Source organism: Oncorhynchus mykiss, chromosome 11 (assembly GCF_057628025.1).
Source record: "Oncorhynchus mykiss isolate SJ-2025 chromosome 11, ASM5762802v1, whole genome shotgun sequence".
Taxonomy (NCBI): Eukaryota; Metazoa; Chordata; class Actinopteri; order Salmoniformes; family Salmonidae; genus Oncorhynchus; species Oncorhynchus mykiss.
This window is the reverse complement of record NC_143032.1, coordinates 48,720,499-48,746,342: the sequence shown is the minus strand read 5'-3', so window position 1 is coordinate 48,746,342 and position 25,844 is coordinate 48,720,499. Positions and strand designations below refer to the sequence as shown.

The 25,844-nt window shown below is 41.4% G+C and overlaps 1 protein-coding gene across 1 annotated transcript in view; it reads right to left on the bottom strand.

The window, feature by feature from the left end:
* The window catches only part of LOC110535772 (small G protein signaling modulator 1), an 82,806-nt gene extending 69,881 nt beyond the window's left edge, over positions 1-12,925 (bottom strand). The window contains exons 1-2 of the mRNA XM_021621022.3: positions 12,811-12,925; positions 12,654-12,697 (exon numbers count right to left, since the gene is read on the bottom strand). Of these exons, the coding sequence (XP_021476697.3) occupies positions 12,654-12,697; positions 12,811-12,847 (81 nt within the window). The 5' untranslated portion in view covers positions 12,848-12,925. The remainder of the gene's footprint in view (positions 1-12,653; positions 12,698-12,810) is intronic.
* Between the last annotated feature and the right edge of the window lie 12,919 nt (positions 12,926-25,844).

Genomic DNA, 25,844 nt, shown 5'->3' with positions numbered 1-25,844 from the left:
GACAAAACAGATGGCACTGTGATAGACTGCATCCAATTTGTTGAGTAGAGTGTTGGAGGCTATTTTGTAAATGACATCGCCGAAGTCGAGGATCGGTAGGATGGTCAGTTTTACGAGGGTATGTTTGGCAGCATGAGTGAAGGATGCTTTGTTGTGAAATAGGAACCCAACTCTAGATTACATTTTTGTTTGGAGATGTTTGATGTGAGTCTGGAAGGAGAGTTTACAGTCTAACCAGACACCTAGGTATTTGTAGTTGTCCACATATTCTACGTCAGAACCGTCCAGAGTAGTGATGCTGGCCGGGCAAGCAGGTGCGGGCAGCAATCGGTTGAAGAGCGTGCATTTAGTTTTACTTGTATTTAAGAGCAGTTGGAGGCCACGGAAGGAGAGTTGTATGGCATTGAAGCTCGTCTGGAGGGTAGTTAACACAGTATCCAAAGACGGGCCAAAGGTATACAGAATGGTGTCGTCTGCGTAGTGGTGGATCAGACTCACCAGCAGCAAGAGCGGCATCATTGATGTATACAGAGAAGAGAGTCGGCCCAAGAATTGAACCCTGTGGCACCCCCATAGAGACTGCCAGAGGCCCAGACAACCGGCCCTCCGATTTGACACACTGAACTCTATCGGAGAAGTAGTTGGTGAACCAGGCGAGGCAATTATTTGAGAAACCAAGGCTGTTGAGTCTGCCAATAAAGATGTGGTGATTGACAGAGTCGAAAGCCTTAGCCAGGTCGATGAAAACGGCTGCACAGTATTATTTCTTATCGATGGCGGTTATGATATCATTTAGGACCTTGAGCGTGGCTGAGGTGCACCCATGACCAGCTCTGAAACCAGATTGCATAGCGGAGAAGGTACGGTGGGATTCGAAATGGTCGGTAATCTGTTTGTTAACTTGGCTTTCGAAGACCTTAGAAAGGCAGGGTAAGATAGATATAGGTATGTAGCAGTTTGGGTCAAGAGTGTCCCCCCCCTTTGAAGAGGGGGATGACCGATGCTGCTTTCCAACCTTTGGGAATCTTCCAAACACCATGCATAGACAGGTCGGCTATCAGTCTACACCATACAATGTCAAAGTAACTAGCGTGATCATAGCTTATTGTTTGTCACACGGTCATGCCACTGATAATTTATGTACGCAAATTGGGCCTGGCGGCCAACTTCTATCACAAGCTCTCGTCACTAAACAGGTTACTGCTGAACATCATGTCTCTCGTCTTTGAAGCACAGTCTCGTAGTTAATCGCCAAAGTAGTTGCAGCACAAGGCGTACTTCCTTCCATATCTGGGGCCAGTGCTCCAAGCTTCAAGATTACTTGAGTACTCATTCAACTAATTTGGATTTCGAAGACTCTATTTAGTTGACGATTTTGTGAAATCGTATTTGGAAGCATTACGAACTCTAGTACTTTCATTTTCAAAAGGGTGAGCTAACATCATGATCCCGCTAATTCATAGCTATTCTCTTCAACGTTGCATTATTATTAACTTCTTCAGCGTCTTAAAGTTATTTTTACATCACAATTAGTATAGCTGGATAAATTGGCTGCACGTAGGGCTCATCACTCTCCTATGTGTTTTTATTACATACGCTCTAAGAACCCTAATCACATCCTACCCAGCTAACAACGGCTGGTCCCACAGTCACCACTTTATTGCATTTTTTACGAATTATCTTTGAAAGACAGGGTCCTGAAAAAGGGACGTTTATTTTTCTGCTGAGTTTATATGTTTCGGCAGTCTATAAATTATTTGTAATTCTGTTCCGGACCCCTGACCATACACTCAAGAAAAATGATACCTGGTGTAGACTATGTACCCTCACTCTCCAACACTTTACTGTAGGTTGATTGGTTGTCCTCTGCCTACCTTTCATTTGTTAGGCTCAATCAATCAACTTCATAATGGCTCCACGATACCTCAAATTATAGTTATTGGATAGTTTGTCATTTCATGTGAATAATAATTAGTCATGTATATAGAGTTGTTGGTCATTCATTACTGCTTCGTTCATATAATTCTTATTCCGTAGCCACAGTTGTTGAGTATCCAATTACAAACATTTGTGATTATTGTGATAGTAAATGAAAAGGTGGTTATTCATTATTACACATTCTCAAATTGAACAATGTTAGGCACTCTACAGGCCTGCATTGACATGTGTCCCTACCTCCTCGCATTACAGCATGTGTGGTTCGATTCTAGGTACGAGCAGACGTAGCATTCAGTCGGTTTCTACGTAGAAGTAGATGCAGCATTTGAAACTAAGATTCTGGTGCTCAGCAGGCCATGCGTCATCATAATTAATTTATCTATTCAAATCACATTACCACATACATGGTTAGGTTCTACTTGCATCTACATAGCATTTGGTTAGGTTCTATGTACAAGCAGACCTGCATTTCATCTAAACACATCAGCAGATGTTCAATTCTGGCACTCATTCTTTGCATGGATATCTTTTCCATATAATTAATACATTTGTTTCCAATTTCTAGATCCAGTCGTTGCTTGGGACGTGTCCCATCTCCCTGGTTAAAATGTTGCATGGTTTGTCCCTTCTCCCTGGTGAGTAACTCACATTCTTTCTGGGGGTGTTTCGATGCCAGCTGCCCCGCACAGGGCTACCAGCATCACAACATCTGACTCCGAGGATCATCCCTCGGAGATGAGGCCCCTCCCCAAACAATTGTAACAAAATGTTTATTCTTTAATTTGGTATTTGTTGTTCATTCAGATCGCCTGTCCTCGATTGAGATCTAGATCATGTTGGTTCAATCGGTAAGGCGGTCTAAATGGCTTGCATTTGTGTCCAAAAATGGCGATCGCATGACGGTCGGTTATGGGGCGGCAGATAGCCTAGTGGTTAGAGCGTTGGGCTAGTAACCAAAAGGTTGCTAGATCAAATCCCCGAGCTGACAAGGTAAAAATCTGTACTTCTGCCCCTGAACAAGGCAGAACCCACTGTTCTTAGGCCGTCATTGTAAATAAGAATTTGTTCTTAACTGACTTGCTTAGTTAAATAAAGGTCAAAATAATAACATATTCACATTGTTTCCTCTCCATGTGCACACACATTTGAAATTGTTTTGACGGTATTTTATGTTTTTAAATAATAAAAGTTACACATTTTCTATGAGTAGTGTGTGACCCTAGGGTGGCAACACATACCTTCTATGTGATTTCAATGGGTCCCTCTCCATTCTGATTGTATTATACTGTTCAATTAAACTTCAACCAAAAATAACTTTCAGCATTTGCATGAACTTCTGCACTCATTTGAGATCATTTCCACACGGACACATAAGGCTGTATGATAAGGGCAAAAAAATCCAGGATTTATTTTTAACTACATGTTGCAATTACAACTTAGATCAAAACAATGAGGTGAACTGTTAGAATCATGGGAAATTAGTGAATATTCGAATTCATTTTTTTTAAAATGTAACCTTTATTTAACTAGTTAGATGATAATATTGGGCACTTTGAATAATGTGTTGTTTGTCATGACAATTAATTAAAATGCCAGGGAGGAGTTATTGTGACAGGGTAATTGGAACCAAAGTCTTGGTCAGTGTTTCCTAGGGAGCCCTATCTTTGGCTACATTAAATGCATTCTCTTAGCACCTTCATGTAGGACACATATTCATGCTTTGCCTATTCCTCTTTGATTTAGAACTGTTGCACAAACAACATGCTGATTTAGGCCTACACCATCACTGTTATTAGATTGTATAGCTATGTTTGCCTAGCTAGCTAGCGATCAGCATTAGCGGCTAACACGGCTTAGCCACAACTTTCTAAGAAAATACAAACTAGCTGAAACTAATAGTGTAATTATAGAATGCTTGTGGATTTATATTAAGACGCAAAGTTGAAACAGCATCGTTGTCATCAACATTGTTGCATGTGCTGCATTAACCATGCAGACTGAACTCAAATGTCTCATGGTCAACAAATGCTCTCCTTGAGTGACAGGGGGCGGGGCTAGATCTGTGTGGAAAGCAACATGGAGAGAGAGAGAGAGAGAGAGAGAGAGAGAGAGAGAGATGACTCAAGTGGCGGAGTAAACTATAAAAATGGACGTTACACACGGCATATCACATTTAACAAACCAAACATTAAAATACCATTATAGAAGGTAAAGCAAAAACCCAAACCAGTCCGTGCATCAATACCGGTATATAGTAATATCTGATGTTGACATGCTCAAGTCCTTAGCCACGTGTAGAATGTCAGTCACATATTACTCTATGGCCAATGAACAGCAGCTGAATAATGCAACTTTATCACGCATGCTAAACAACCTATGGGCATACCTGGGCAATAATTACCTTGCTCTCTTCTCACCAATGGGAATACATGTTGTGATGTATTTAAATGAAGGCTTACTCTTGTTTCTCTAACTTGCGTCTTACTACAAAAGGTTCACAGCCTGCACAGCCTCAAACTCTTCCTTCCACTCTCAAATGTCAGCTCTAACTGGACATTAAATGTCAAATCTAGACCTACGTTGTAATGTACAGTATACTGAGAAAAAATATAAACGCAACATGCAACAATTTCAAAGATTTTACAGAGTTACAGTTTGCATAAGAAAATCAGTCAATTGAAATATATTCATTAGGCCCTAATCTATGGATTTCATATGACTGGGAATAACGACATGCATCTGTTGGGCCTCTCAATGGGCCTCAGGATCTCGTCAAGGTATCTCTGTTTATTAAAATTGCCATCGATAAAATACAATTGTGTTCGTTGTCCGTAGATTATGCCTACCCATTCCATAAGCACACCGCCACCATGGGGTTACTCTGTTCACAACATTGACATCCACTCACAAACATGACGCAATACACATGGTCTGCGGTTGGGAGGCAGGTAGGACGTAATGCCACATTCTCTAATGGGGTTGGAAGCGGTTTATGGTAGATAAATTAATATTCAGTTATTTGGCAAAAGCTCGGGTGGACATTTCTGCATTCAGCACGCCAATTGCACGCTCCCTCAAAACTTGAGACATCTGTGGCATTGTGTTGTGTGACAAAACAGCACATTTTAGAGTGGCCTTTTATTGTCCCCAGTACAAGGTGCACCTGTGTAATGATCATGCAGTTTAATCTGCATTTTGATATGCTACACCTGCCAGGTGGATGGATTATCTTGGCATTTGAAAGAAATAAGCTTTTTATGCATATGGAACATTTCTGGGATCTTTTACTTCAGCTCATGAAACATGTGAACAACACCTACACTGTACACGTTACGTTTATATTTTCGTTCAGTGTAAAACATATTTCTTTATAACATCACGTTATCAAGCAGAATCTGCTTCCTCTATTAATCATCTATTATTTATGGATACCAACATGCTATGAAATACATTCATTAAGCTTTAATAATGCTGTATGCATGTAGCTATAATGTCTTGTTCATTGATGATATGATCCTATTCAGTCATCACAGAATCTAACTGGTATTAGCAGACGACCTGCAGGTTTCTATGGCGACGGCACGTGTCATTCTGTTGCCTCAGTCCCCACCAGCTATCTGAGAGATACTGTAGCTGGTGGGGACTGAGGCAACAGTGACAGAGAACGTCAACAAGCCCATTTATCAATGAGAAAAACAGATAACTGGTATTATGCATGATCATTGGTTCGCATTTCCCTTCATCAGCATAGGAACCAGTTAGATGGAGGTATACTGACTAAAGGTCGACCAATTAATCGGAATGGCCGATTAATTAGGGCCGATTTCAAGTTTTCATAACAATCAGTGATCGGCATTTTTGGACACCGATTGTGGCCAATTACATTGCACTCCACAAGGAGACTGCGTGGCAGGCTGACTACCTGTTACGTAAGTGCAGCAAGAAGCCAAGGTAAGTTGCTAGCTAGCAGGTAAAAAACAATCAATCTTAACATAATCACTAGTTAACTACACATGGTTGATGATATTACTAGTTTATCTAGCTTGTTCTGCGTTGCATACAATTGATGCGGTGCCTGTTAATTTCTCATCGAATCACAGCCTACTTCGCCAAACGGGTGATGATTTAACAAGCGCATTCGCGAAAAAAACACTGTCGTTGCACCAATGTGTACCAAACCATAAACATCAATGCCTTTCTTAAAATCAATACACAACTATATGTTTTTAAACCTGCATATTTAGTTAAGATTGCCTGCTAACATGAATTTCTTTTAACTAGGGAAATTGTGTCACTTCTCTTGTGTTCCGTGCAAACAGAGTCAGGGTATATGCAGCAGTTTGGGCCGCCTGGCTCGCTGCGAACTGTGTGAAGACCATTTATTCATAACAAAGACCGTAATTAATTTCCCAGAATTGCACATAATTATGACATAACATTGAAGGTTGTGCAATGTAACAGCAATATTTAGACTTAGGGATGCCACCCGTTAGATAAAATACAGAAGGGTTCCGTATTTCACTGAAAGAATAAACGTTTTGTTTTCTAAATGATAGTTTCCGGATTTGACCATATTAATCACCTAAGGCTCGTATTTCTGTGCGTTATTATGTTATAATTAAGTCTATGATTTGATATTTGATAGAGCAGTCTGACTGAGCGGTGGTAGGCTGCAGCAGGCTCGTAAGCATTCATTCAAACTGCACTTTCGTGCGTTTGCCAGCAGCTGTTTATGACTTCAAGCCTATCAACTTCCGAGATTAGGCTGGTGTAACTGATGTGAAATGGCGAGCTAGTTAGCGGGGTGTGTGCTAACAGCGTTTCAATCGGTGACGTCACTCGGTCTGAGACCTTGAAGTAGTTGTTCCCCTTGCACTGCAAGGGCCGCGGCTTTTGTGGAGCGATGGGTAACGATGCTTCGAGGGTGGCTGTTGTCGATGTGTTCCTGGTTCGAGCCAGTTAGGGGCGAGGAGAGGGACGGAAGCTATACTGTTACACTGGCAATACTATAATGCCAATAAGAACATCCAATAGTCAAAGGTATATGAAATACAAATGGTATAGAGAGAAATAGTCCTATAATTTCTATAATAACTACAACCTAAAACTTCTTACCTGGGAAAATTGAAGACTCATGTTAAAAGGAACCACCAGCTTTCATATGTTCTCATGTTCTGAGCAAGGAGCTTAAACGTTAGCTTTTTTACATGGCACATATTGCACTTTTACTTTCTTCTCCAACACTTTGTTTTTGCATTATTTAAACCAAATAGAACATGTTTCATTATTTATTTGAGGCTACATTGATTTTATTGATGTTTTATATTAATTAAAAATAAGTGTTAATTCAGTATTGTCATTATTAAAAAATCTATAAATATATGTATAAAATTGGCATCAGCTTTATTTGGTCCTCCAATAATCGGTATCGGCACTGAAAAATCGTAATTGTTCGACCTCTAACACAGAACCCAAACTGGCTGTGTGCGTGCGCCATCGTGCTCTATCGTGCATAAATGTATTTTGTCCCCCTACACCAAACGCGATCACAACACGCAGGTTAAAATATTAAAACAAACTGAACCAATGACATTAATTTGGGGACAGGTCGAAAAGCATTAAACATGTATGGCAATTTAGCTAGTTAGCTTGCACTTGCTAGCTAATTTGTCCTATTTAGCTAGCTTGCTGTTGCTAGCTAATTTGTCCTTGGATATAAACATTGAGTTGTTATTTTACCTGAAATGCACAAGGTCCTCTACTCTGACAATTAATCCACACATAAAACGGCCAACCGAATCGTTTCTAGTCATCTCTCCTCCTTCCAGGCTTTTTCATATTTGAACTTATATGGTGATTGGCATCTACACCATAGTATTACCACGACAACCGGCAAAACACTTTGTCTTTCAATCACCCACGTGGGTATAACCAGTGAGGAGATGGCATGTGGGTATCTGCTTCTATAAACCAATGAGGAGAAGGGAGAGGCAGGACTTGCAGCGCGATCTGCGTCAGAAATACAAAGGACTTCTATTTTAGCCCTTGGCAACGCAGACGCTCTTTGGCGCACGCGAGCAGTGTGGGTGCAATAATTGAATCACGTGGACACGCGTGCACGCAACGTGTCCTGTCTGATCAGCATGTAATACTGACTGTGTTTAATTTCATAATTCTATAACAATAAATATGTTGTCCCCTTGAAACTGTGTATATTAATCTAGTTCCCAAAAACTTTTAACCTTATTTGCACTTTTGACGCTAGAGTACACTTCTCTTCCATTTCTCTTGTTTAGGCTAAATATATTTGGTGCCCCCTATGAGCAGTAATACTTTTGACAGCTAATAGGTAACTTGTTAATTGCCCAAAGAACAAGATCACTTCCATGCACAATATGAATCTTTACTGTCGTGTTCTGCAACAGCAAGTGCTGGTGTCATTCTCTTTCAAGTATTACTCTTCATCTCTGCTGTCACAGTGAGGATAAAATCTCATCAAACCTGGCAACCCTCCACTACTGCATAAGGGTGCTTGGATAGAGTCGATTTACACAGTCTTCCCATTAACTCCTGCTACACAGCCACAATCAGAAAAAGAGGGAAGACAGACTAAGGCCCATACACCTTTCCCCATCCCCATGGGCTGTTACAGTGAAAAACAACTAGCGCAATTATATAAGCCAAGCCGTTGGCTAAAATCATCTGTTCACAGTTCCTACTGTGCATTATTAGAGTGAATGACTCATACACCAAAATCAAATACTGAGAAGTGACAGACTTGAGGCAAGATGAATTCACATTGAAATGCCTTGGTTAAAAAAGGTAGTTCAATATTCAAAACACCCTATTGCAAAATGTCTTGAAGTCAGTTCCCTACTACTGGAAGCAAACAAAGAACCTTGTAAGGCCTCAACGATTTCCCTTGCTATTGTCAGTCTCCTTTTGCTAAATATGGACAGTTTGAACACAGCATTTCATAATCACAAATGGATGCATTGTTGGGTACGTTTCAAAATGTTACTCCTTCATAATTATCATTTGTAGTATGTAATTCAGTTGCCAAGAATAGCAATAACCACCATTTATTCACAAAGCTTGATAACACAGTCATTACCACCTCATCAATGACAACAGAGGCTTTCCTTTCCTGTTATTTGTGATGCGTCTCTGTGCACCCAGGTAATAATATGATTGTCTACAATGTCTTCCATTCATGTGTGATTTGAGACCATGAAAAATATCTATTAGCCTGGAGACACAGCGAGAGGTTTCCCTGAGACTGGGCATCATAATTATGCGATATGTTGGTTCCGACCTTGCTGAAACCTTATCCTAAGTAAGAAGCCAGGCAAAAAAAGGTGTCTGATACAGAAAAGCAAATGAAAGGTGAGCTGTTGCCCACTGTGCCCTACTCCTCCTCTCACCTTATGTAAACACAGGTGTGTGTGTGTAGGAGAGGGGGAGGGGGAGGGAGAGCGAGGGAAAGAGAGCGAGAGCCCCAGATACGTCCGGTATAGGCTATTCACATGCTTCCTTCACTGAACCCCACAAGCATAATGTTCTGGCCTAGACCCAGGTATACATTGTACAAAGTGGCACGTAGCCAGTTGGAGAGGGAGAACATTCAAGCATTCACTGCCACGTCATTAGACAAGCTGTATCCAAGCTAACACAGGAGAGAAAGAACAAACTAATACAAACAGAGCGTAGAGTGCAACAAATCATGTCCAGGCGTACGTTCACGATCGGATCCAGACTGGTGCTGCACATAGATCTCATTTGTGGGTGATATAATTAGTTTGGCAGCTTGCTACTTGTAAAAAGGTTAGCCGATGTAGTGGTAACACTTTTTATTAAGGTCACTTAATAAACCATCGATAAAGAGGTTACTTCCCATTTGTTGATAATTGTTCCTACATTTGTAAAATGTCATTTACGCATTTATAAACACTATTTTAATTGAACTGCCTTTTTCAGCATTATTCACATTTTCATTTTTGTGAGTACAGATTAGCCTACAGACTTTAATAGCTGGTAAAATAGCACTACATCCACTCATGTGTATTTGCTATCCATCATTGCAAATAAGATGAACATTGGGACAAGGTGTAAAATACATTTTAAAGTCGAAAATATTCTTAGAAGTTATATAAAGACAATTTTAACTAAGCTGCCTTTTTTGTCAGCTTGCTAGGCTAGCTAATGCTAAAGCATCCGGCAGCAACTCACCCCAAAGCTAGGTGTAAGGGGTGCGTGTTGGTGGCAGGGAAGTCAGGCGCAGGAGAACGAACTTGGTACAAACGGAGTTGTTTAATAAATGCTGACAAAACTCCAAAACAACAATGTACAAAATGTACAAATGTACAAAATAACAAAGTGGGTACAAAACCCAACACTAAATAGCACATCACATACAAACCAAACAATCCCCGACAAGGACATGAGGGGAAACAGAGGGTTAAATACACAACATGTAATTGAATGGGATTAACATGTAATTGATGAAATCAGGTGTGAAGGAAGACAAGACAAAACCAATGGAAAATGAAAAATGGATGTAAATGTAGGAATAATGATTCATAAATGGTAAGTAAACTCTTTACATTACTGTTTATAAATAATTCATTAAGGGACCTTAATATATAGTGTTACCAATGTAGCTAGCTAGTTAAGGCTGTGACTCAAAGGCAGATTACAGACATCGCACTACACTTGACTTGTAGAACAAAGTCTACATAGACTACTTTCTATTCCATTTTTTCTTCTGATGCATGTAGCCTAGTAGCTGAACGTTCATGATGCTAAAAGCTCAACAGCTGGCCACTGCCTGTCTTCTATAGCTACTATTTGAATTGAAATGGAAAACAAAAAAACAGCTCACTTTTAGTGATTCAAGTTCCATTTGCTTTCAGCAACCTCCTCGGGTGCTCAAGGTCAAAGGTCAAGGTCAGAGGCGTCTGTGCTTTTTCATATTAATAATAATCATATTGTATCACTGTATCACTCTGCTCCACTGCAGTTTAAGCGCTGAGCACTGAGGAGCTGAAACGAACGTGGGATCTTGGGGGAAGCGAATCTCAGTAGGGCCTCTCAAGACAGGCAGGTTTTTAATCACCAGGTGGGTATGTGCTCTACTGATAAGGCTGGTGACAGGCCTTTATGAAGATCAGGAGTAAGCGACGGGAGTTGAAATCTCTCCTTCATTCAGACACAGACTTGATTTGATGTCTTTGTTTGCGTGACACACGGGTCTCGCCCTTTTATGACACCAATAAAGATAGAGTAAGTCCTCTGATAAATAGACAAAACCGACTAATCACATCTCAAAGAACCCCTGAAGACAGGAGAGGAAAGTAAACGTGTTTCTCTGATCCACTATCGGCCTACTACACCAAGTTAGTGGTGCTTAACAATCTGACCTAAAGACATCTGGGAAAGATTGAAATGATTTGATGAAGAAGATGCCGGTGATGAGAATAGAAATACTGTAGGAGAAACACTTATTATTGAAGTGATAATCATTTTTGTTGTTGTTGCAGTTTTAGCTTATTTTAGACTTCTCTAGGGTGTTGCTGTTTCCTCCATTTTTTAATTTCCAGAATATCTTGTCTAGATATTTTTGAAGAAGGTAGTAATACTAGTAAACACAGATTGTGTCAGTTAGCATTGCATTCAAAACCATGGGTAAAGAGCCGTGTTTGGGATGTCAAAAAATAAACTATAGCTTCCACGCAAAATAAATGCACTATACCTTTAAGATGACATGGATTTCTATGCAACAACTCTTCAATGGATTGATTGAACATACCTATAGCTTATTTAGTTAGTAACATAATTAGATGTCACTACGACATTAGAACGTGGCTTAAGAGTCTTGAATGACTGCATTATAACGCATTCTACTTGATGTTAAACATTAACAATAAATGGGTTTAACAACAGCCAATTTCCCTTATGTTTCACAAAAACTCATATGAGTTTGGGCCAATCTGTTGATGAAGGCTCAAATAATAAATGGCCCCTATATCCTAGAGTTCCATGACTGGACCCTATAGGCTAGAGTTCCATGACTGGACCCTATAGCCTAGAGTTCCATGACTGGACCCTATAGGCTAGAGTTCCATGACTGGACCCTATAGCCTAGAGTTCCATGACTGGACCCTATAGGCTAGAGTTCCATGACTGGACCCTATAGCCTAGAGTTCCATGACTGGACCCTATAGGCTAGAGTTCCATGACTGGACCCTATAGCCTAGAGTTCCATGACTGGACCCTATAGGCTAGAGTTCCATGACTGGACCCTATAGGCTAGAGTTCCATGACTGCACCCTATAAAAATATTATTTATACTATATAGCCTACCCTAAACCCCTAATTAAACACTTCATTATTTCTAAGAACATGGTCGACTTTGAAATAGATATTACACCTTGTCCCAATGTTCATCTTATTTGCAATGATGGATAGCAAATACACATGAGTGGATGTAGTGCTATTTTACCAGCTATTAATGTATGTAGGCTAATCTGTACTCACAAAACGAAAATGTGAATAGTTACTGTAAAAGTAACTGAAGTTACTGAAAAATAAACACAAACAAACATAGCCAATCTAGTCAGAGCGGGCCTATTTTAGCAATGTAGAAAGTTAACTCATAACCAAATAGTTCGTTTTTCTGATTCGATCATTGTTGCAGGCTGTCAGGTAACACCCACCTCCTTCTTGACGGTGCACAGTAGCCTCTGACGCATCTCTGCTTCTAAAACATATCAGAAAAGGTGTCATGTCATTTATTTTACCATACGTCTACATCTTCAGCACATGATATACACATCATTTGGTTATGTTTTAAACGGTCGTGTTTTCTCTTACCTGCCATTGCTGCTGCTGCTGTTGTTGTTGTTGGCATGGAATCGGGTCCCCTTTGCGTAGCTCCTTCACACAGAGACCATCAGCTCTATGTGACTATATCGAACCGGAGAGCACTGCTTGAGGCTTTACTCACACCTCTTAAAGCTACAGCAATCACTAAATTCGATTCTTCCTCCTCGGGTCCACAGACTCTTCCCAGAAGCACAAAATAAAACTGATACCTGTGAAGAATAAAGTGACTATTTTATACGTTTGCCGAGATTTTTTACATTTTATTTTTGGATTGTCTAACTCATCAAAGAGACAGTGCCATTTAGGCATAATGTAACCTATTAAATACTGAATAGCCTGAATTTGTCCAAACAGGTACCATATTCTTCACATGGCCTTCTTCTGTAAAGTCAGGAGCGTATCATGAACCATTAATTTCCATAATAATTAAGCATTCTAATAACTGGGCCCTGTCCTGCAGCAAATTTGGTTACAAACACACGGAAGCTTTCCCTCACCAATAAGATATTTTGCTAAGCAACCCCCTGAAACATATTAGCAGAGCGAATTGAGCTCATCAGTAGATCTGGTGTCCTGGTCTTACAGCTTCCATCTCTGGGGGTAAATGGCATCATATACTGTTGGATAAATCTATATTGCTTTTTATAGACATTGATCTGGGCTCACTGGAAAATAATCCACCATTTTCCTGGGGCACTATAAAAAGCAATACGAATCATAAGAACCATTTGGTGTATTCTAAGCTTGAATAACTTTGTGATGGTCAGGAATCGTTCAAAAAGCTGTGGACAAATATAGTGGTGTGAATAGAATCTGGGAGAGCCAACAAACCTCAAGTCTAGTCTGTCTAGTGAGGATATCCAAGTCCACATATATCCCATATGCCTTCAGGTTGCAGAGTGGGCACACAACATCCTTTAAAATTGATTAGAATGAATGAAATATGTCACAGGGATAGTATTGGTTCATTGGTGAACCAAAATGATGTCGCTTGATGTGTTTGTATAAAAAGGAGTTTCCACTTCTATTTGTTTTAGACACACGGTCAGTAGCCTCTCCTTTTATTATTACTCCATCTTGTGGTGAAATGTTGAACTGTAATTCTGAGGGTGGTAGATGGCGGTAGAGCACTTGGCTAGTAGAGTACTTGGCTAGTTGGGCTAAGTAGCCTACCTTATCTAGCACCCCTGATGGAGACATGGATTACCCCAGAGAACACTGTTACTCCAGCTGCTCTCTCTTCATCTGACTACGTGTTCTCTCATTGTCAAAGAGCATCTGGGGCGGCAGGGTAGCCTAGTGGTTGGAGTGGTGAGCTACCAACCTGTCCTAATTAGAATTCCATGCTGTCACTGTCACTTGTTCACTCAAGCTTAACATTGTTGTCATCTATCGCCATCTTAATCCTCCTCCCCCTCCTTCATCCTTCTCTGCGCACAACTTTGTTAACCACTTTAAAAAAAAGGTTGACGACATCCTCACCTCATTTACTCAGCCTATCGAGTCCACTGGTCCCACTCACACAGAACTACCATACGCCTATCACCTTTTTCTCTCGTCTCTCTCCAGATGAAATCCTGTGACTAGCGATGTCCGGCCGCCCGACAACCTGCCCCCTCTACCCCATCCCCTCCTCCATTCTCCAGACAATATCTAGAGACCTACTCGCATTTCACACTTCCCTCATCAACTCAACCCTGACCACTGGCTGCGTCCCCTCTGACTTCAAGATGGCCAGCTGCTCCTCAAGAAACCATCACTTGACTCTGACGTCAAAGACTACACACCAGTACCCCTTCTTTCTTTTCTTTATAAAACACTTGAGCGTGCTGTCTCTGACCAACTCTCTTGTTCTCTCTCAGAGCGATCTCTGTGACCCTAACCAGTCTGGCTTCAAGATGAGTCATTCAACCGAGACTGCTCTCCTTTTTCTCTACACCAAGTCACTTCACTCCATTATATCCTCACATGGTCTCTCCTAAGATTGCTATGCGGATGACCTTCAACCTTTTTTCTCCTCCCCCCTTCTGACACCCAGGTGGCAACACGGATCTCTGCATGCCTGGCAGACATCTCAGCTTGGATGTCGGCCCACCACCTCAAGCTCAACGTCGACAAGAAGGAGCTGCTATTCCTCAACTCCATAATGTCCCCTTCCCAGAGTGCAAAGAGCCTTGGCGTGACCCTGGAAAACCACCTGTCGTTCTCTGCAAACATTAAAGCAGTGACTTGCTCTTGCAGGTTCATGCTCTATAACAGTGGTTCCTAAACTTTTTATAGTCCCGTACCCCTTCAAACATTCAAACTCCAACTGCATACCCCCTCTAGCACCAGGGTCAGCGCACTCTCAAATATTGTTCTTTGCCATCATTGTAAACCTGCCACACACACACTATACAATAAATTTATTAAACATAAGAATGAGGGAGTTTTTGTCACAACCCGGCTCGTGGGAAGTGACAAAGAGCTCTTATAGGACCAGGGCACAAATAATAATATAATAATAATCAATAATTTTGCTCTTTATTTAACCATCTTACATATAAAACCTTATTTGTTCATTGAAAATTGTGAATAACTCACCACAGGTTAATGAGACGGGTGTGCTTGGAAGGATGCACATAACTCTGCAATGTTGGTTTGTTTTGGAGAGAGTCTCAGTCTTAAATCATTTTCCACACACAGTCTGTGCCTGTATTTAGTTTTCATGCTAGTGAGGGCCGAGAATCCACTCTCACGTAGGTACTAAGTAGACTGGTGGCAGGGCATGAAAGGGATAATGAATCCAGTTGTTTCTGTCATCTGTTTCCGGAAAGTTAATTGCACAGCCAACTCACTCAGGTGCTTCACTTTATCACATTTGACATTGTCCGTAAGCTTGAGTTAATTTGCACACAAAAAAATCATACAATGATGGAAAGACCTGTGTGTTGTCCTTGTTAATGCAGATAGAGTAGAGCTCCAACTTCTTAATCATAGCCTTAATTTTGTCCCGCACATTGAATATACTGTAGCTGCGGAGAGTCCCTGTAATCCTTGATTCAGATCATTCAGGTGAGAAAAAACATCACCCAGATAGACCAGTGGTGTGAGAAACTCGTCATCATGCAAGCGGTCAGACAAGTGAAAATGATGGTCAGTAAATTATTTGTCCTATTTGAATAAACCTATTTTCCTCCTCCTGATTTGTTTTGGGGTCTGTGTTATTAAAGAATAACATCAACTGGTAACATTTCGTGCCATGACCCGGATTGATTGGTCTGAACAACAACAAGAAAAACCTATCAACTGTGTGTTGATCCAGAGGAAAGAGAGAAGGCTGCCCCACAACCCACTTTTGGGAGTCAATTCTTAATCTCCTCATTGATGGCATAATTGCTGGGTGAGTCTAGACCAACATCATTTTAAATAAACCTAATCAGGTTCAAATAAGTGCATGCAATGAGTGATAGGTATCTGTGATGTATAGGGGTTTGAGTCCTCTATATAAGGTTTGAGTCCTTTTGTTAAATCCAGTGATGTATAAGGTTGGAGTCCTCTGTTTTGTTTGTTCTCTATTATAGGGGTTCAAGTCCCCTATTAAAAGGTTAGAGTCCTTTCTTGTTGTGAAACCTTCTTGTTGCGTAGAAGTGAGTTGCTAGTTGAGTAGCAATTTTTTAGACGTGTGGTTAATGTAAGCCTTCAACAAGCTTTTTGAAGTGAACACAGGTTTTATGGGTAGCCAGGCCCTACAGAAACAATTTGTGTTCTAGAAGAGGTTTGAGTCCTCAAAAAAGAGGATATATTTTGAGGTTAGATAAATATCTAAACATAGAGACATATACTATACAACGTTTGAAGTTAATATAATGCCATTGTTACGTGAGAATATCAATCTGGAAAGGGGCGGAACAGCTCCTCCAGATGTGAGCATGACAAATATTTAAAATTCACTCTCTGGTGATATGAAGAACCATTTCAAAGTAGAGAAGTGTAGGCAAGAGATAATAAATAAATATTCCGTCATTGTTGACAAAGATGGAACATGGAATCTGTCTGACTGTGTGTCTGACATGGAATCTGCCTGAAAAATACAGAGAACGTCTAATTCCTTGACGAAGACACGATGGTCTTTAACTGTATTATCCGAAGTAAGAAAAAGGGAGGAGAAAATCTTTGAGGAGAATCATGACAGGACATTGCAGAGAGATAAATAAAGTTTGAAAGCTCTTGGTGGACAAATCAAGACCTTGAAAGAAGAGATTCACACCCTACTCACTCAGGTGTTTCGCTTTATCACATTTGACATTGTCCGTAAGCTTGAGTTCATTTGCACACCAAAAAAATCATACAATTACATGCAAGGGTTGTAAAACCAGACTTGGCTCCAACATGTGGAGGACCCTTTGTTCCTTCAATCCACCCTCAGGCTGAGTTGCGCAAGGATGATCGGGTTTCAAGCATCTGGTCAGCACTGCCTGGCTTTGAGTCAACAGATACTGACAGCGGTGATGAACGATGTCTTGGGCCAACCAAAACACTGGCTGTTAAAGGTGGCAAAGACAAACCCACCTGTGACAGTAATCACACATAAATCAGCATCTCCAAAACAGTTGGATGAATGGTTGAAAACCTTGAAACATCCCCGAGAAGTGGGTATGAAAACGTGGGACCATTTGAAGCGTTACAAGAATCTCTACAATCTACATCCTTATGATGGGTTACAGTTACTTTGTTTGGAACAACCGTGAACATGGTATACTTGAAGAAAAGGTTTAAAGAGCTGTGGATGGTGGCCGATGGACGGAGAGCCATACATGTTTTCCTTAAGGGTCTGACCAAAGAAACCACCAATTGGGGAGAGATAACCAAATGTGTTCAAAAACCGAAAGAAGCGTTTGTTGAATTTGAAGAAAGGTTTAGAGCAGAGGTGGTTAGACACAGTGGGTTACCTGACATGGAAGATGAAGATACACTCCAGTCCTCCAAAAATGGGGCAATTACTCATCAGCTGATGCAATCCATGCATGATGGTTGGGAAAATGGAATCCTGACAACAGCCCCAATGACACAATGCTGATGCAGACATTTAAGAAGCTCTCTCCGGCTCAGCAGCAGAGTTTGATGGATGCTGTGGAGGAAAACTGTCGTGGAAATTCGGTACTGACAGAGACTTGGGTCATTTCTTCAAACAATAATCTTTATTTAATGTGGTTTAATTATTGCAATAATTAGACCATCAGCCCACCAGTCTTGACTGACTGTTAGGCTGAGAGTCTGAATCATACAGACAATGCACAGTTCATATATAGCTGATAACATGATTGCTTAGTCAGTAATTTCTAACCTTCCCATAAGCCACCCTGGTTATCTACACAGGATGGTGTTTTACTTAGTTTCCCAGATGCCAGGAAGATGAGACACTGAGGCGTTGTTCTACTCCTCTCTACCCCAGTTACAACCACCCTACATCCTGTCACTGGAAAGCCATCTTTTAGGTTATCATCAACTTCAATCAATTGTCAGCTTCAAGCTATCTCTAGTAGAACCCATGTCCTCAACACCCAGACTGGCTGCAGTGAGCTAGAGTGGACACCATACAACTCAGCATTAGCAGGACAGAAATATCTCACTGTGTATGTAGGTAAATAATTGTTACATATCCAACAAATAAGGTGAACACATAAGTGGGGCTGTTGTGGCGAATTGCAACATTTGCATGGAAAACAACACCAAGGAACCAGTGGAAGTACAGACACGGCGAGTGCCTGCCCCACCAGGACCCTTCAGACGTCTAGAGCGTGATTACATCACGCTGCCCAAATGTAAAGGACACAAAGATGTGCTGGTGGTTGTTGATCGTTTCTCACGATTGGTTGAAGCCTACCCTACTAAGAAAGGAATTGCACAACACACAGCTAAAATTCTGATTCGAGAAATCATTCCCTTCCCGGGAACAATTAGATTCCGACCAAGGCACTCATTTCACAGGGAAAGTGTGTCAGCAGGTAGCTTGTCTTCTGAACATAGACCGGCAACTGCTCAATCGAGTGGACAGGTAGAATGCACAAATCGAGTTTTGAAAGCTGCGTCAAAAGGAGGGATGGCATGGCCAGATGCACTGACTACGGTATTATGTAGTATACGGGCAACACATAACAAAAACACAGGGTTGAATCCGTTTGAGGTTGTCACAGGTCGACCCATGTCACTACCAGGTACGTTAGATTTGATCCTATTTGAATAAACCTATTTTCCTCCTCCTGATTTGTTTTGGAGTCTGTGTTGTTAAAGAATAACATCAACTGGTAATAATTGCATAATGCAGGAAATACACAAGAGTTCAGGGGCCTTGCTTTAACAACCATTTTCACTGTAGTGTCCAAAACGTCTTTAAAGCTGAAAGGCTTCTCCTTGGCAGCAAGAGCCCCTCGGTGGATGCTGAAGTAGTGTACCCAAGTAGCGTCGGGAGCAACTTCTTGTACCCGCAACTACTTACCACTCCACTATGTCTTCCTGTCATGGCTTTTGCACAATCAGTACAGATACCAACACATCTTGACCACCAAAGTCCATTTGTCCACTCAAAAAACTTCTGTCTTATTTTTCAAATTGGCATGTTTTGTTTCTAAATGTCTGCGCAAGAGTGAAGGAATCATCAAGTTGTGAGTACCTTTGCACATATAACACACTGTGCCTGAAGAAAGGCACTACTCCCAATATACAGTGCCTTGCGAAAGTATTCGGCCCGTTGAACTTTGCGACCTTTTGTCACATTTCAGGCTTCAAACATAAAGATATAAAACTGTATTTTTTTGTGAAGAATCAACAACAAGTGGGACACAATCATGAAGTGGAACGACATTTATTGGATATTTCAAACTTTTTTAACAAATCAAAAACTGAAAAATTGGGCGTGCAAAATTATTCAGCCCCCTTAAGTTAATACTTTGTAGCTGCGATTGCAGCTGTAAGTCGCTTGGGGTATGTCTCTATCAGTTTTGCACATCGAGACTGAATTTTTTTCCCATTCCTCCTTGCAAAACAGCTCGAGCTCAGTGAGGTTGGATGGAGAGCATTTGTGAACAGCAGTTTTCAGTTCTTTCCACAGATTCTCGATTGGATTCAGGTCTGGACTTTGACTTGGCCATTCTAACACCTGGATATGTTTATTTTTGAACCATTCCATTGTAGATTTTGCTTTATGTTTTGGATCATTGTCTTGTTGGAAGACAAATCTCCGTCCCAGTCTCAGGTCTTTTGCAGACTCCATCAGGTTTTCTTCCAGAATGGTCCTGTATTTGGCTCCATCCATCTTCCCATCAATTTTAACCATCTTCCCTGTCCCTGCTGAAGAAAAGCAGGCCCAAACCATGATGCTACCACCACCATGTTTGACAGTGGGGATGGTGTGTTCAGCTGTGTTGCTTTTACGCCAAACATAACGTTTTGCATTGTTGCCAAAAAGTTCCATTTTGGTTTCATCTGACCAGAGCACCTTCTTCCACAAGTTTGGTGTGTCTCCCAGGTGGCTTGTGGCAAACTTTAAACAACACTTTTTATGGATATCTTTAAGAAATGTCTTTCTTCTTGCCACTCTTCCATAAAGGCCAGATTTGTGCAATATACGACTGATTGTTGTCCTATGGACAGAGTCTCCCACCTCAGCTGTAGATCTCTGCAGTTCATCCAGAGTGATTATGGGCCTCTTGGCTGCATCTCTGATCAGTCTTCTCCTTGTATGAACTGAAAGTTTAGAGGGACGGCCAGGTCTTGGTAGATTTGCAGTGGTCTGATACTCCTTCCATTTCAATATTATCGCTTGCACAGTGCTCCTTGGGATGTTTAAAGCTTGGGAAATCTTTTTGTATCCAAATCCGGCTTTAAACTTCTTCACAACAGTATCTCGGACCTGCCTGGTGTGTTCCTTGTTCTTCATGATGCTCTCTGCGCTTTTAACGGACCTCTGAGACTATCACAGTGCAGGTGCATTTATACAGAGACTTGATTACACACAGGTGGATTGTATTTATCATCATTAGTCATTTAGGTCAACATTGGATCATTCAGAGATCCTCACTGAACTTCTGGAGAGAGTTTGCTGCACTGAAAGTAAAGGGGCTGAATAATTTTGCACGCCCAATTTTTCAGTTTTTGATTTGTTAAAAAAAGTTTGAAATATCCAATAAATGTCGTTCCACTTCATGATTGTGTCCCACTTGTTGTTGATTCTTCACAAAAAAATACAGTTTTATATCTTTATGTTTGAAGCCTGAAATGTGGCAAAAGGTCGCAAAGTTCAAGGGGGCCGAATACTTTCGCAAGGCACTGTAAGTGAACTCCAAATCAATGTAGTTCTCATCATATTTGCTCCTCTTCGGTGGTCCAACGTCCCTGTCTGTTGTTTGGTGCTTTCCTGGGTAAGGGGGCAGTAGCTCAGATTCACAACTGTCAGCGTCCATGCTAGCTGGGCTAACAACAAATGTAGAATTACTGATGCTAGCATTGGATGTGCTCGTGGAAGCAGAACAACTTGTGTCGTCGACAGGTGCAGTACTTCTGGTAGTAGCAGTATTACCAGTAGAGCTGGTATGTGTCTCTATGCCTTACTTTTTTAAAACCGTTAATCAATTTTCGGGCAAACGCTCTTCAAAGAATATGTTAAAGAAGACATCTCAGTCAAAACAATTGATCATTTCCCTTGTCTTTTCCTACTAGAACTAACTTGCTGGTAACTTCTTTATTGAGTAAAAAACATACCAACTACAACTGTGATATGTGGTTGTCTCACCTAGTCATCATAAGATGAACGTTCTAACTGTAAATCAGTCTGGATGAAGCGTCTGTTAAATGACTATGGAAATGTACTGTAAATCAGTCTGGATGAAGCGTCTGTTAAATGACTATGGAAATGTACTGTAAATCAGTCTGGATGAAGCGTCTGTTAAATGACTATGGGAATGTACTGTAAATCAGTCTGGATGAAGCGTCTGTTAAATGACTATGGAAATGTACTGTAAATCAGTCTGGATGAAGCGTCTGTTAAATGACTATGGAAATGTACTGTAAATCAGTCTGGATGAAGCGTCTGTTAAATGACTATGGAAATGTACTGTAAATCAGTCTGGATGAAGCGTCTGTTAAATGACTATGGGAATGTACTGTAAATCAGTCTGGATGAAGCGTCTGTTAAATGACTATGGAAATGTACTGTAAATCAGTCTGGATGAAGCGTCTGTTAAATGACTATGGAAATGTACTATAAATCAGTCTGGATGAAGCGTCTGTTAAATGACTATGGAAATGTACTGTAAATCAGTCTGGATGAAGCGTCTGTTAAATGACTATGTAAATGTACTGTAAAACTAACACTTAACAATTAATGCAAAAGTCAGTCTAAAGTAATCACAATTATTTCCTTCTGCATCATTTTAGGTGCCACCAACATTTTACAACATTTTCTTCCGTTTGGTGGCCTCATATATAATTTACTGACATCATGGTAAGTGAAACTCTATGTTTGGGCTTGTCTAAGGATGAGGACCGGTAGTACAGTAGATGTGCTGGGTGTGGACTTGACCAAACCCTTGTTGGTGCAGCCCATTGGAGTGTGAGCAGCTTGGGTTCCCTCTGGCCCCTGGCTGCAGATGGGTGGCCCTGGGGGGCCAACCTGTCAGCTAGATCAAGTGGTGAAAGGGCAGACAGGTAATGCAGGATGACAGAGGAGGAAGTGGACATTGCTTAGCAGGGTCAGACACCAGCCTCCTACTCCTACATTGTGGGCCCGAACCACCATTTTCTCTCATTGCCCTTCCTTACTCTCTGATGCCTGTCAAAACACCAACGAGCAGACACATGCTTGACATCATGACATGTAGACATGTTCACATACTAGAGGGTCATAAAGTGGTCAGCTGAAATAAACCAGAGGAAAAGTGATACTGTCTGAGATTTTGTAACCCTCGTCTCTGGAGAGCCTGACACTCTTTGCCATCTCCTATGGATGTCTTTATTAGATAACTAGGAAACTGAGAGTGTGGAATAGCAATACTCCTACATTCTCATATCACAAATCAAATAGTCATTGAAGGGCTCTTGTCAAAGTAGCTACGCTGGAAGTGCCGTTTAATGCCTCTTCCTAGCCTATAATATTACTTTTTATTATAATTCCTCTTCTCAGCCTCGGGCCATTTAATACCCCCACTGAAATGCTATCAGAAATCATAAAAACATGAAGTATTCTGCATTTACTTAAGATCAGCTGCTTTTGTAGGCTTACAGCATTGTCTTTGCACTATGGGAAGTATGTTGTTTTCTAAAACAATTCGCTAGTTTATGTAATTTGGAACATTTTGAGTAGTGAAATCCTGAGACGTTTTAATTACATTTTTAAGAAACAACTTGCATGGTTCACATTGTCCATTAGATGGTGATAGTGTCATTAGAAATGATTTCTTCAGGTGCCAAAGGGAGCTTTTTTTCTAGACCAAAATGGAGGCAAATCCTGGGTGCATGTACTGTAATTAATGTAAAAGTCATTCTAAAGTATTCTCAATTGTTTCCTTATGCATCATTTTAGGTGCCACCACTACTTTACAGCAGTTTCTTCCATTTGGTGACCTCATATATCATTTACTGACATCATGGTAAGTGAACCTCTATGTTTGGGATTGTCTAAGGATGAGGACCGGTAGTACAGTAGATGTGCTGGGTGTGGACTTGACCAAACCCTTGTTGGTGCAGCCCATTGGAGTGTGAGCAGCTTGGGTTCCCTCTGGCCCCTGGCTGCAGATGGGGGGCCCAGGGGGGGCCAACCTGTCAGCTAGATCAGGTGGTGAAAGGGCAGACAGGTAATGCAGCATGACAGAGGAGGACGTGGACATTGCTTAGCAGGGCCAGACACAGGCCTCTTATTCCTATGCTGTGGGCCTTGACCATCATTCTCCCTCATTGCCCTTCCGCCCTCTGAGGATGTTTGATTCCCCCCTCGCTCCCACTGAAGCTTGGGGTTTTTACTTTCTTGATGCCTGTCAAAACACCAACGAGCAGACACATGCTTGACATCATGACATGTAGACATGTTCACATACTAGAGGGTCATAAAGTGGTCAGCTGAAATAAACCAGAGGAAAAGTGATACTGTCTGAGATTTTGTAACCCTCGTCTCTGGAGAGCCTGACACTCTTTGCCATCTCCTATGGATGTCTTAATTAGATAACTAGGAAACTGAGTGTGGAATAGCAATACTCCTACATTCTCATTTCACAAATCGAATAGTCATTGAAGGCCTTCTGTCAAAGTAGATATGCTGGCGGTGCCATTTAATACCTCTTTGTAGGCCTAGTAATATTATTTTTATTGTTAATAGCTCTTCTCAGCCTCGGTGCCATTTAATACCCCCCCCCCCCCCCCCCCCATCCCTATGTGAAATTTTAAAAGGATTTGGACAGTGCTCTTCTTCCACTGATTTCTGAGGAATGTTATGATAATGAGAGTTATTATCATGTTGTTATTGTGAATGATCATTGTCGACCGACAGCACAAACTCTGCATTGTACTTTTAACACGGGGATTCCCTTCCTGGGATGACTCACTCATTACTGTTATTTTAGATAATGTAGTGAGCTTAATTCCATGCCAGGACTTCTGCCTGACTACACTGTGTACCCAGTTCCTATCCACTTACTCATGGATGGCAGGCCCATCGATATTCACATCATCACAGCGCTCACGCCAGCGCAATACAAAAAGCACAACAGGGTTGTTATATTCATTCAGGCACACAATTCAGGCACACACACACAAAATAAAATGTTTTGCAATGTCCATTTTCTTGTGTTTGGTGCCTAATTGCCTTAAAACTCATAGGAATGACTTTGCCAAATGACACCATCACCTGCCTGTAATCCACTGTAAGCCCTGGTGGACTACAGCACCAGTAGATGGCCGGAAATTTCCACTCAGAGTGATAACAAGACACAGGGTATTCTTCTGAGTCAGAACGGATGTATTCACAGGAGAATGTTCCAAAAATAAATCAGCGCTTCTGGTGCATAGGAAGAGAAAATGAGGACGGGGACACAAAAGAAGAACAAGACCAGTAACAACAAGTGCAAAAAAATGACGAGAAAAAAAACAACAACGGTGCATATCCATATCGCTCGGACTGATGTCAGTGACAGCTCCCCTGAGATATGAGTGCAAGGCCGCCATCTTGCACACGTCCGTGTGTGATCAGAGTCGACAGTCTCTAATGGACACCAGGGCATGTGCAGGAAGGCCCTGTCAGTCCGATGTTCTTTTGCCCTTTTGTGCCAACGCAGATTGACAGGCTTGTATGTAGAAGATTGCCAGTGCCATATAGTGAAGGATTTGTGGCTGTGGTGGTTTGGCCTTCAGGGCTCCCTAGTCTTTGCCTGAGCAGACATGGCGTTTCTCCCTGACTGGATGTTCACCCTATCCTCAGTCTCCTGTCACAACTTTAGCAGTGGGTTGATGTTTGCAATATAAGGTTTGAGCTACAGGAGCTGCTAAAAAGGTCCTCACCCTGAGATTCACTATATATACAAATGTATGTGGACACCCTTTCAAATGAGTGGATTTGGCTATTTCAGCCACATCTGTTGCTGACAGGTGTATAAAATTGAGCACACATGCAATCTCCATAGACAAACGTTGGCAGTAGAATGGCCTTACTGAAGAGCTCCGTGGCTTTCAACATGGCACCATCATAGGATTAAAAAAATAGGATTCAAATTTTTGTCAAATTTTGCCCTGCTAGAGCTGCCCCGGTCAACTGTAAGTGCTGTTATTGTGAAGTGGAAACGTCTAGGAGCAACAATGGCTCAACCGCGAAGTGGTAGTCCTCACAAGCTCACAGAACAGGACTGCCGAGGGCTGAAGCGTCGGGTGCTGTAAAGCTTGCCTCCATTGGACTCTGGAGCAGTGGAAACTTGTCCTCTGGAGTGACGAATCACGCTTCCCCATCTGGCAGTCCGATGGACGTCGGTGTGTTCGAAGCGTTAATGCTACAGCATACAAAG